Genomic DNA, 13,439 nt, shown 5'->3' with positions numbered 1-13,439 from the left:
GTTACAGACTCATTCAGAAGCTAGAAAAGCCAGTGTTTGTTAGGAGAGAGCTGAGGGTTATATCCTGTGTTGGTTGTTTCTCAGATAGAGCTGAGGGTTATATCCTGTGTTGGTTGTTTCTCAGATAGAGGGGGAGATTTGCTATGTCCTATGTTGGTTGTTGCTGAGAGCTGATTAGTATGTCGTGTGTCAATAGGCTGCAGGTTTTTTGGATTATTGACATTGTTAATATTCTGTTTAATTTGTTCCAAGGGGGGAAGGGGAAGGTGCTTAGGTAAGAGGCCTGCTGGCATACATAATCCGTAGTATTGAATCTGTCTATGCACACTAGGTAAGACCTGGGTGGACCACCCCCTGTATTTTGGTTAGCCCACCAGGTGATGCTAAAAGCTAGGTAAGTAGTGGGTAGGCAGGTAAGGTAGAAGAGGGGGCTTTGACATCTACTTTCTTTGCTTTGGTTCCGTCCAGCCCCTTTTCGCCAAATTTACCATGTGAAGGAATACATTCCCAGTGAATGTTAAATTCTCTGCCTTTTTGTCATCCTTACTCGCACCTACAACCCCATACCTCTTTTGCTCCACGGGGAGTTGAGTTGTTGCGTTCCCTCTTCCTAGATGCGTACGTAACAAATAGCATGAGATGAGCTATACAACTGTACATTTGTCACTTTGCCCCATATCGAAGGGAGGGGGGCACCCACATTTCTGCAGGCCCACCCACCAATGAATTTCGGGCTACGTCCCTGCTTCCAATATAATTGAATAGGAAGTATAAACTGTAACATCCTATTAGCTAGAAAGGTAACTCCAAACACATTTTCGCTAATAGCAGCTGTTAAGCTGGTTAAACAAAGGTTAGCCATGTGTTGGCAAAAATATATGTCCAAGTTAAAAAAGCAAATACTCCAGTGAGTGTAATTTGCTCAATATTAGGAGTTGAGAAATAAAGCTGACATCATTAGAGAGAAGATATTCTCATGTTATACAGCATGTATCTAATTCAAAATGCGTTTATTCTGTTGCTAGAGATATTCAGAAAAACATTAAATATATATATTCTACTTTTTTACAATATATATTTTAGCGGACCCCTTGCAGTACCTCCGCAGGCCCTAGGTGGAATACCCCTGCTCTAGAGTAGTCGACGCCCGCATGAGAATAATATATTGACGTAAAACAGCCACATGATGTCGCAAGTATGCCTCTGCACTTCATGACATCGTGAGTTCATGCACTGAAAATGAATTATTGTCTTGGCAAGATATAATTAGTGTAGCTTGCGAAAGTGACGTTCATTGCTTTATACATACTATTATTGTAACACTATATATTTATATCTATACTTCATTGTATAATATATTTTTCAAAATAATATTGTCGTTAAGAGTATCCCTGCCCTCAAGAGAAATAGCCTTTATGACAGTTTGGATGGAGTAGACCAACTGACAAACGTTATGACAGAGTTTGGATAGAAACAAATCTATGTCGGTAGGCTAACTGACGAACAGCTATACAGAAAATACAGTACAGTGCAAACAAGACTGTGTAAACATGAATAATCGCAGGAGACTGGTTTGGTGTGTGTATCTATGGAGGTGCTGGGGCCCAGTTTTGCTTATTTAAATCTTAGCCACCCAAGATGTATTGGCAATTTCATTTACACAACAGTGAGAATGAAACTACTACTGTAAATCTTGTAAATCAAATATTGCAAATTGTAGGCTAAGGAGTGAAACATTTGGATTTGATTTATTTTTGTTTCTCTAATACACGTTAAAGTTTGTAAAATATCCTGTCACTAATTGGTCAAATTACATTTTTTCCTTTCAATTTGAAAACCATTAGCCCTATATGTGGCCAAACAAAATACAATCATGAGGGTGACATGATGTTCTAAAATTATTTCAATTTATTTGTGAACTGTTTGAAACTTGAAATCATTTGTAACAGTTCGAGGGACGTGTCCAGGGCCAATGTTTTTCTACGCAAATGTCCACCTGCGAGTTGGCCCTCTCATTGGTTGAAACCACAGTCAGATTCCTGCACAACATTATCTGATTGAAAATCAGGGAGGGGAGCAAAGGAAAGAGAGCAGCAAGTGTGATGTCTTACAGTGGTTTGGATTCTGACTTTTGCGAAAGGATTTTAGGAAATATTTATTCTTCGACAGATTGGATGATGTTTTAAGACTGGGGAAATAATTAACCTAGCCTATATAATAAGAGCACTATCCTCCCTACTTCTTATAAACAAACGGTAAGTAGGCTACAGCAGGTGCATAATACTATAACGAATATTCCCTGTTGCCTATTATTAGAAATATTGATAATTCGAAAAATTTAAATGGATCCATGTAGGCTATAATGGAATTAATGCATTTTACAATTAGCTTATCCAAGTCAGTGATGCTTTAAACGTAATTAGCCTAACATATGCTTTTGGAACGAAACTTTTTTTAAGTTCTGTATTTTACAGCATTATATTTCAAGATACATACATAGTTAAAACGATAACTGAAAAAGACCTACTGATAGATCATTGGACCTCACAGCATATTATGGAAATGAATGAGTGGACAAGTGTGAAAATATTTGGCTATTTTATGTTTCAAATATTTACATTTAAAACATGAGTGTTAACATACAGTTAAACAACCTACCTTAACTGAATTAACACATATGACACAATGTGTCTAAGAATTATGTAATGGTAATTACATTTTTGTTTCCCTCGCTCAGATACGCTCCATCAAATATGTTATATCAGCCTAATTAAACATCTTGAAAGTTCACAGACTAATAAACTGTACATTATAAAAATGTTAGGCCTAGCCTAAAACATTTTGAGTTGTCTATAAGCATTTATCATAATATTTTTTTCCAACAGCGTTGTCATGCCACGATCCTTTTTGGTGAAAAACAAGAGGTGCGCATCTTACAATGTGCACCGCTCTCATGAAGACGAAGTCGAACCGAGGGAACCTGAATTTACAAGTAAGAATGTCAAGATTATCATAGCGACACATCAAGACTTTCACAATTGTATAACGACAAGTGTATAATGATTTGCCAGTTATTTAATCAATTGTAGTTTATAATGAATCAATTGACATAGTGACAATGCCATGTTTAGATTTCCTGGTTATTTTTTCACTTCCCTGACCATCATAGACTAGTATTTTTTTTATTATCTGATTAAATGAAAGCTATTGCTAAAAATAAATAATAATGTATAAATATTTGACTTGAGAAAAGTGAATCCATAATGATGCGTTGCAGCATACAGTGGGACTTTTATAATGTTATGTTAAACATCATCATAGAAAATACATTACATTTGAGGACAGATGCAACACCTGATGGACTAGAAAAAGTATCTCAAAAGCAAGGGAAATATGCTTGGACTGTTATTGATGCTTGGATTTGTCAGTGCATTCATGGAGTTATTGAAATTAACTGGTTAGGGCGGGTTTCACGGATATACAAAAGAGACATTATTCTGAAGGATTCTAAGACTTCAATCTACACTGTACATTTATGTACATATTTACAGACAAAATATTTGAACTTTATGTTGACACTCAATTAATCCTATTTGCAATTGTGACTTGACAGGTGTGATCTCGTCAGAACCACAGAGTCCAGAGTCTCCAGTCAGGCCTCAGTCAGTGGGTCAGCCCTCCCCTCCTGAACCAGACCTCTATTCTTATATTAAACATGAGCAGGAGCCTGAACGCCCAGTCCCCTCTTACCCTAAGCCAACAGGACAGCCGGTTGCCCCTGCTCCACGACCATACTACTTATCAGGTGGGAGACCCTCCAACTGGGCTGGGATGTTGTGAAGGGATGACATGATGTCCCCCAAAAAATTGTTGGGAATAGAATAGAAAAGAGTAGAACCATATTGGTCCTAAATGGGACAACATATGATTCAGAAGGTTTTTCAGAGGAAGTGTTCATTGACTCAATCATCTTACTCCGTTTACACTCAGAGGCTCACATGGTAGAGTTCCCTCCCTTCTACAAACCCTCCTATGCCTGGGACTCTGTACCTGCGCCCTATGACCTCCGTCAGATGGGCTCCCCCCCCTACCTCCTGCAGCACGCCAGCAGCCTGTACGGGGCTCAAGTCAGCCACAGCACTGAGCCACAGCAACCTCTAGACTGCAGCACACACTACTCCCTCACCTCTGACACTTATCACTGCATCACCTGTGACAAGGTACGTATGCAGGAGTGGAGTCACAGCTTTCTCTTTACGCTGTGAGACTGACAATAGCTAATGGGCCTATACAAAATTAAACTGCCACAACACACAGCATACAGAGATTTCACAAAGCCACCAGAGGGAAAGTTGTGCATGTGGTCTCATATCCCTATTAAAAACATCACATGTAGTCTTTTAAATTCATCAGTCTTTAAATTAACATCGACATTGTGACTAGCAGGTTGATAACTCCCCTGTCCTCCTCTGCGACGGCAGGTGTTCTCAACCCCTCATGGTCTCGAGGTTCATGTCAGACGCTCCCACAGCGGGACCAGACCATTCGGCTGCAGCATCTGCAGGAAAACCTTTGGCCACGGCGTCAGTCTGGAGCAACACATGAACGTCCACTCACAGGTACCCACAATGAACTGTTAGAGATGGTTAAGGAAACAAGACAGACAAACAGATATGTGGAATCTGGCACAGTGCCCAAATTGCCCTAAGTTCTTTGTGTACTTCCATGGAAAAGTAGCCCAAGGTACTTTCATGAGAATTATAATATTTGAAATGTGATGTTAAAATCACTCGTTGCAGAGCAGGAAATGCAAACTTGTAGTGTATTCAAGGTTTAAAAAGGCACCTAGCCTCCCGAGTGGCGTAGCAGTCTAAGGCACTGCATCGCAGTGCTTGAGGTGTCACTACAGACCCGGGTTCGATCCCAGGCTGTGTTGCCGCGACTGGGAGACATATGAGGCAGCGCACAGATGGCCCAGCGTCTTCTGGGTTAGGGGAGGGTTTACCGGCCGGGATGTCCTTGTCCCATCGCGCTCTAGCGACATTGGTGCCGCTGGGTTCCGGGTTAAGCGAGCAGTGCGGCTTGGCAGGGTCGTGTTTTGAAGCACACATGGTTCTCGACCTTCGCCTCTCCCGAGTCCGTATGGGAGTTGCAGCGATGGGACAAGACTAACTGCCAATTGGATACCACAAAATTGGGGAGGTTTCAAAAAAAATAGGTTAAAGAAAAAGGTATCTAAAGTTTGTAATTTCCACTTAAAAATGTCAGACTTGATTTGCCATAAAGATAATTGATCAACCCCCACAACAAATATCCATTAAAAATTATCCACATAATAATTCTAATTTCCTGTTGCTGCAGGATTATTTTCCTGCTGTAACAAACTGACTCAAATTAAGATCCTACATCTGTACCTGTTTCTTTAAACAAAGGAAAGAAGTTTTGAATGCAAGATGTGTGGAAAGACATTCAAGCGCTCCTCCACCCTCTCCACCCATCTACTCATCCACTCAGACACCAGGCCCTACCCCTGTCAGTACTGTGGAAAGAGATTCCACCAGAAGTCAGACATGAAGAAACACACCTACATCCACACAGGTGAGGAGAGAAGAGCATCCACATAGCACCAAAGTTAGGGATCCAATTACTTATGAGTCTATTGTAATTTCTCAGAAAACTAAAAGACAACTTTAGCAATTGCCTCACTCTATAGTTCTCTGCTTTCTAGGTGCTGTTAACATTCATTGTTTCCAAGAGTAATAACTACTGATAAATCAAAAAAAGAAACTTAAACAAATGTCCATCTGATTTGCATATCTGGTTATCCTACTTTGCCGAGGCCTCTGTGAAAGGAACTCTGTGCAGGCAGAATATGTCTCAAATGAATGTTCGACAAATCTGAACAATGGCACGATTCTTTCCTCCCAGTCATTGATACTGACTTCAGCTCTACAGCACATAAACTCAGCAAAAAAAGAAATGTCCTCTCACTGTCAACTGTGTTTGTTTTCAGTAAACTTAACATGTGTAAATATTTGTATGAACATAACAAGATTCAACAACTGAGACATAAACTGAACAAGTTCCACAGACATGTGACTAACAGAAATTGAATAATGTGTCCCTGAACAAGGGGGGGTCAAAATCAAAAGTAACAGTCAGTATCTGGTGTGGCCACCAGCTGCATTAAGTACTGCAGTGCAACTCCTCCTCCTTACCCACTCTTCCACCAAGGCACCTGCAAGTTCCTGGACATTTCTGGGGGGAATGACCCTAGCCTTCACCATCCGATCCAACAGGTCCCAGACGTGCTCAATGGGATTGAGATCCAGGCTCTTCGCTGGCCATGGCAGAACACTGACATTCCTGTCTTGCAGGAAATCACACACAGAACGAGCAGTATGGCTGGTGGCATTGTCATGCTGGAGGGTCATGTCAAGATGAGCCTGCAAGAAGGGTACCACATGAGGGGGGAGGATGTCTTCCCTGTAACGCACAGTGTTGAGATTGCCTGCAATGACAACAAGCTCAGTCCGATGATGCTGTGATACACCGCCCCAGACCATGACGGACCCTCCACCTCCAAATCGATCCCGCTCCAGAGTACAGGCCTCGGTGTAACGCTCATTCCTTCGACGATAAATGTGAATCCGACCATCACCCCTGGTGAGACACTTCAGTGAAGAGCACTTTTTGCCAGTCCTGTCTGGTCCAGCAACAGTGGGTTTGTGCCCATAGGCGACGTTGTTGCCGATGATGTCTGGTGAGGACCTGCCTTACAACAGGCCTACAAGCCCTCAGTCCAGCCTCTCTCAGCCTATTGCGGACAGTCTGAGCACTGATGGAGTCATTGTGTGTTCCTGGTGTTACTCGGGCAGTTGTTGTTGCCATTATGTACCTGTCCCGCAGGTGTGATGATCGGATGTACCGATCCTGTGCAGGTGTTGTTACATGTGGTCTGCCCCTGCGAGGACAATCAGCTGTCCGTCCTGTCTCCCTGTAGCGCTGTCGTAGGCTTCTCACAGTACGGACATTGCAATTTATTGCCCTTGCCACATCTGCAGTCCTCATGCCTCTTTGCAGCATGCCTACGGCACATTCACGTAGATGAGCAGGGACCCTGGGCATCTTTCTTTTGGTATTTTTCAGAGTCACTAGAAAGGCCTCTTTAGTGTCCTAAGTTTTCATAACTTTGACCTTAACTGCCTACCGTCTGTAAGCTGTTAGTGTCTTAACGACCGTTCCACAGGTGCATATTCATTAATTGTTTATGGGTCGTTGAACAAGCATGGGAAACTGTGTTTAAACCCTTTACAATGAAGATCTGTGAAGTTATTTGGATTTTTACGAATTAACTTTGAAAGACAGGGTCCTGAAAAAGGGACATTTTTTGCTGAGTTTATATACTCTACCTCATGCTATCTGTTTTAATACTAGATGGGGAATGCAAAATACCGCTCACATGTAGGGGCATCAATACAAAATGAAACTGTGATATTTGATTATGATTGATTTGATGCCACAGTTTAAACATGTTTTTGTATGTGCCTATTTAGGTGAGAAGCCCCACAAATGCCAGGTGTGTGGCAAGGCGTTCAGCCAGAGCTCTAACCTCATCACACACAGTCGTAAACACACAGGCTTCAAGCCCTTCGGCTGTGAGATCTGTGCCAAGGGCTTCCAACGCAAGGTGGACCTCCGCAGACACCATGAGAGCCAACATGGCCTGAAGTGAAGCGGTTGAAAACAATGGATGGAGAAGAGGAGGAGGAAAACGTGCCTTATGCCCTTAGCAAAGCAATATAGCAAAGGAAGAAAAAGAAAGACCAAACATGATGTCCCTTAGTGGTGGGCATCTTGGCATCATGACACAAAAATGGCCCTTACGGACACAAGAATTGTACATGTATAGTATTGAATATTATCCTTCTTGTGAAAATGCATTTTTAAGTAAATCAGAGCTGGCAGCTAACCAGTAGAAATAAGACAACGCAAATTATGAAGGTACTTAAGTATTTGCTATCACTTAAGGAGAAACAGTAGCCTGACAGACACGACCCACGTGACTACACAACAAGGAAGAGGACTTTGAAAGCTGGTGTCAGCCAGATTAGAGGAACAGTCTTTTGGAATAAAATGGAATTCAACTGATATGCATCCTTTGGGTGCATTATGATGTTGTAGACTTATCACAGAGGCCTTTGAAGTCAAATGTGAAGAGAGATAGGTCTCATGACTTTGTTGCATAATGTATTTAAGAAAAAGCTTTATATGCTCACAAACAGTATGTGTGCCATTCATATTTATAAATTAATCTTATGTCAAATAAAATTAAGCAATGGTATGTATGAATGAACAAATGCTCTCCAAATAAACTGAGATGTTATTATAAACCTTGTCATCATTGTGAGCTGTGGAGAAAAGAAAACTCACGCTCCGCCCATATTTAACAATCATACTTTCAATCTCATGTGACAAATAGACAAACATTCTGAAGAAGAAAAAAACTGGCAAACGGTAAAAAACACACATTGTGTTAGCTTAGTAAGATGAGATGGCTCATGGTACAGATGTAAGATCTTAATTTGATCACTCTTTTGTTGCTGAGAATTTTCCTGCATAGCAAGAAATGAAAAGTTGTAGTGTATTCAGGGTTTTAAAAAGATTCCAAAGTTTGTAATTTCCACTTATAAGTGTCAGAGTTGATTTGCCCTAATGAAAAATGTATCAGCCTCTACAAAAAAATGGCCATTTATTATAATAGACAGATTAATTCACATTTCCTGTTGCTGCGGGATTAGTTTCCTGCTGTATAGCAAACTGGATCAAATTAAGATCCTACATCTGTAAACCTAGTCTTTATGTGTAACCGTTTTGCCATAGGGCAGGTTGCATGTAGACAGTCTTCCAACTGGCTCTGTAGCAGTCCTTTGCAAGGCTGAGCTCATGTTGCCTGGGACAGAAATCTCTAGTGTGACCAGTGAGAGATAGAGTAAGGCTTCATTCAAATCTATACCTGGAACAACATGCAAATCTCAAGTCCACCAGGTTCTCAAATGTCACACAGCCAAAGTAATGGACTTCCGATGCATGCCACCATGCTCACTAAAGAGAGGAGAGGGAGGAAATGAATTTGTTTTTCCTCATTCTTGATCAATCCCCCCAATTCTTCCAAAATCTCAGTCACTAATGTACAAACTGCTTAGGCCTTCCTCATGTATGATGCATGTTCTTCACACCCGTAAGCAAAGGTCTGCACATTCATTTTAATCTCTAGTCAGTCACACTGTTGGTCTTCAAGTGCGAAGAAGTGTATTCCCTCTGTGTTGTGATTTGGGATATACTGTATAACAATAGACATACAGAGGATAGAGTACTCAAACACCCTCTACCCATACTGTACCACACCCATCCATTCTGACGGGTTTGCTTTGACAAACACATTGCACTTCTCATGAGGACACCACCTTCCTCAAACACCAGATCCAGTTAGGCCATTTAAGCTGTTACAGGCAAATCAGATCATTGCTTAGTTAAATATGTCTTATACTATAGAAGTAGCTGGCCAAGTATTACTAATATGTATTCAAGTCCCACTGTATGCTCTATCCCATCATAAGAGTTTTCAGGTCGTTATGCCTCAAAAACAAATTTAAACCTGAGTTTAACAACCACACAACCATACACAGAAGAATTACCAAGAAAGATATTTCAGGTGATGAAGAATACTTACTGAAGGTAAGAAATACAACACACATATACATGGACATGGTCACAACAGCAGTATGAGTTTATGTTGCGGAGTTGTCACAGAAATCAGTGTCTTGGTGCGGAATGAAACAGGCAGCCTGTCCACTGTCTGGTACAGTTGGTAAACAAATCTGTGGTGCCATGCAAATTAGTATTTATATTACCTAGGCAACGGGGTCCGTTGTGCTCAGGAGGAACAGTTAGGGCTGCATCCTGGTGTGAGGATACAGAGCAAATCAAAATCCTCCACAGGTAGCCAATGGCAGAGATAGGAGCAGGACGGGCGGGCCTAAACAAACAGGACATGTGTCCTGCAGAGGAGGGGTGTGACCCAGACCTTAGCTTGGGGGTAAAAAGGGGGATATTTGGGGACTAGGTCCACAGACGCACCTGAGCTGCACTTCCCTTTTTAACATTCACATACAGGCGTGTGAATGTGTGCTTTTTATCATTCAGTACAACAAAATGCAGGGTTTTAAAACAACACAATATAGTAACTTCTCAAAAGTAATTATATATTCAGTATTTGATGGTTCTATTATCTCCTTTTCTTTCTCAGGTACCTTTGACTGGGATTCTCTCTCTGTCTGTTGCCTCCCCCTCTTTATTTGCATCTCCTGTGCCCTAAGGCACCGTGGTATCCTAATCCTGCAAAGTACTAAACTATAAGTTTCTCTGGAACTTCAATGTTAAACTGTCCACTCAAAGTTAAGCTAAAATCTGAAAATGTTTAAACACTTCCAGCTCAACAAAAATCGCATTTGAACTTGATGCATCCACAGAAAATAAAAAAGGCTAATAAAAAGTCAAATGTATGTTAAAACTATCAGATAATGAAACAAAAGGTGAAATCAACAAAGCAATCGTGCAACACTATTTAGTCTAAAGGCCCATGTCCGCTGCCTTGCCAGCGAGCTTATGGAGGAATCAGATAACAGAAACCGACTCAACACATTAACAGAAATAATGAAAAAAAAACTCTAAATCTGTTCTACCCAGCCAAGAACATGTAATGCAGGAAAACAATAATCTGCACACAGTCTCAAACCTAACCACACCAAACTCAAGCTCACACACACACACACACACACACACACACACACACACACACACACACACACACACACACACACACACACACACACACACACACACACACACACACACACACACACACACACACACACACACACACACACACACACACACACACGTAGATAGAGAGGCCAGAAGATGGGGCACAGAGTTGAATTTGACTTGCAAATGAGTATGCAAAATATCCCTGGTCTGTGCTCTGGTAAAGTGTGTTTCAACCTGAGGCTAAATGTTAGGGGAGACATACTGAAGAGCGGATGTCTCCCATGGGCTGGTCTATTTTATGGGAACCCTCCACTGAGGACACTTAAATTAGCAGGCACTGAATATTTACTCAGTCTCAATCAATGGAAGCCATTACATCCATGTGCAGCCATATCTTAATATCATATACAGTTAGCAATGCTTGACATAAACAAACCCATAGAAAGTATGAATTGACTCCATAATTATTTTTTTTAAAGTTACACGTCTCAAACTATATGAACTTCCCCACTCTCAATCAGCTAAAGGAAAGAGCCTTTCATCCATGTTTATGACATCAGAGGCAGGAGCTGGATGGTAGGAAAGAGCTAGAGACATAGAGAGGGAGTGGTGTGACCAGGCCGAGCCTAACACACACAGATTACCGAAGAAGACAAGATAAAGGACAATCAGTATTTAAATCCAGGGAGTGGATTATTTGTTTGTGTAAAGCATCCAATTGGAGGTAAAGCCATGCTCTTCTCCAGGACCCAGCTAGGAAGACTGAAGAGGAAAAACATTGACGAGGCTTGAAGCTGGATGTTGTCTACTTTGCTAATATTACATTCATATCTTCCTTTAGTTTGGCCTTTACATGTTTTGCCTTGAATCTCAATTCTATTAGACCAGTGAACTAAAGGAGACAGTTGTCAGCAGCTTTCTTAATTTTGCCTGGACACAGGAAGTAGGTCTCTGATCATGTATAAGAGTGACAGGGTGGTGATACCAGTTGATTGACAGTTAGCAGGGGGAAGAGTGTGGTGGATCAGAATGAAAATAGTGACAGCAGCCATCATAGCCACAGCTCTGAAGCACTTTGTCATCAAAATATGGCGTTGTCTCTCCAACCGACACACAATCAGCTGCAAGACATGGGTTTCTGACTGTACATGATGCATTGAGAGAGAGACAAGGAGAGAGGGAGAAAGAGAAGGGAGAAAATATGAAAAGGGAGGGAGAATGACTGAGCAGGATCAACAAGAAAGAGAGTGAAAATTAAAAAGAGAGCGAGAAAGAGGTGGAAAGAGAGAGGGTGAAATCTGGGGCCATGCAGCAGGCATTGAAGGGCAAGCCGGGCGTGGTGTGTGTGTTATAGTCTTATCATGGCTGCACCACACTGTAACAGTCGGAACACGCCAGAGGCAAGACAGGGAGGAGTGAACAGTCCCTTGACAGAGATAGCACCCAACACAGGCGTAATCTGTGAGACACAGGGCTCGGCAGCACGCACCCAGAGACAGAGAGTTGCTAGATCCCACTGTGTGTGACACCCCAGCTCCACCACACCACATGACAGATTGTCACTCCCAGCATGCCCTATTCCGCTGCCTCATCATCTCCCACAAAGCACAGAACCTCATAATATAGCCCGATGCAGGAAGCACAAACGTCTTATCTGACTCTCCTCTAGAAAAGCATGGCACTAGGATTCTTATTCAAACAGCTGTCACACCAATATCCTCTCCATTTCAGGGATGGTGGGAAATGTAGTTATTTGTAACTTACACTTTGACTGAGTTGGAATGAATATAAAGTGGTTCAACTGAAACAGGAGGTCAAAACAAAAGACTGCCTATCCGAGGGACACCAGCCATCATCAAGGCTACAAAAAAACAAGAAGCCGATGGAAAACATATACTGTTTATCTTGAGTCACACCATATTAGCTTATATAATGCCCTAAAGGCACAGAAGTGGAAATTTAAAAAAGTAGACAGAAATGTCTATCACTAAATTCTGCTTCTTCCCTGCCTAAGCAAGTCCTGTCTGACTCTGGCATCATAACTGAGAAGAATGGGATAAGTGACACTTTTAATAATAATTTTATCTCTGCAGTCTTTTTATTTGAGAGAAACGGTGGTGTAGTTGACCCTGGTCAGTCAATCGACAGCTCTTCCCTCTGCCAGCCTCTAGCTGACTCGACGGTTAACCTGTCAACTTCTAGTGAAACTTTATTTTCATTTCTCTCAATTTACTATCTCTGATGTGCTAGATGCCTTAATTAAGATTGGTGTAAAAAAAAGTATAATAATACACTGTGGCTGATATACTTGATCCATTTTTGCTGCAGCTCTCTGCCCCCCTGATTGCTGAATCTTTAACCCATATTTAACCTGACGATTATATCTGGTACTATCCCCAAAGTTTGGAAGGCATCCATGTACTCCCCCTTCACAAAGGTGGTGACCCTTGTGACCTAAATAACTATCGGCCTATTTGTAAACTTTCTGGCCCAGCTATGTACACTATACAGTGCATTCGGAAAGAAGTCAGACCCCTTGACTTTTTCCACATTTTGTTATGTTACGGATTTATTCTAAAATGTATTAAATTTAAAAATAAACAACTGAA

General features: G+C 41.5%; 1 protein-coding gene across 2 annotated transcripts; it reads left to right on the top strand.

Annotated features, from left to right (window-relative positions):
* Positions 1-2,055: 2,055 nt before the first annotated feature.
* LOC120025929 (zinc finger protein Gfi-1b-like) lies at positions 2,056-8,382 on the top strand. Of its 2 annotated transcripts, XM_038970653.1 has the most exons (7): positions 2,056-2,255; positions 2,886-2,992; positions 3,614-3,805; positions 3,991-4,220; positions 4,482-4,619; positions 5,433-5,598; positions 7,557-8,382. In XM_038970653.1, the coding sequence occupies exons 2-7, from the start codon at positions 2,893-2,895 to the stop codon at positions 7,733-7,735; spliced, it is 1,005 nt and encodes a 334-aa protein (XP_038826581.1). In that variant the 5' UTR covers positions 2,056-2,255; positions 2,886-2,892; the 3' UTR covers positions 7,736-8,382. The 2 variants fall into 2 exon arrangements, with proteins under 2 accessions (XP_038826581.1, XP_038826582.1); XM_038970654.1 differs by lacking the exon at positions 5,433-5,598.
* The last annotated feature ends 5,057 nt before the right edge of the window (positions 8,383-13,439 follow it).

Source organism: Salvelinus namaycush, chromosome 31, assembly GCF_016432855.1.
Source record: "Salvelinus namaycush isolate Seneca chromosome 31, SaNama_1.0, whole genome shotgun sequence".
NCBI classification, from domain to species: Eukaryota; Metazoa; Chordata; class Actinopteri; order Salmoniformes; family Salmonidae; genus Salvelinus; species Salvelinus namaycush.
Note: the sequence above shows the minus strand (reverse complement) of the source record. Positions and strands in the feature narration are given on the sequence as shown.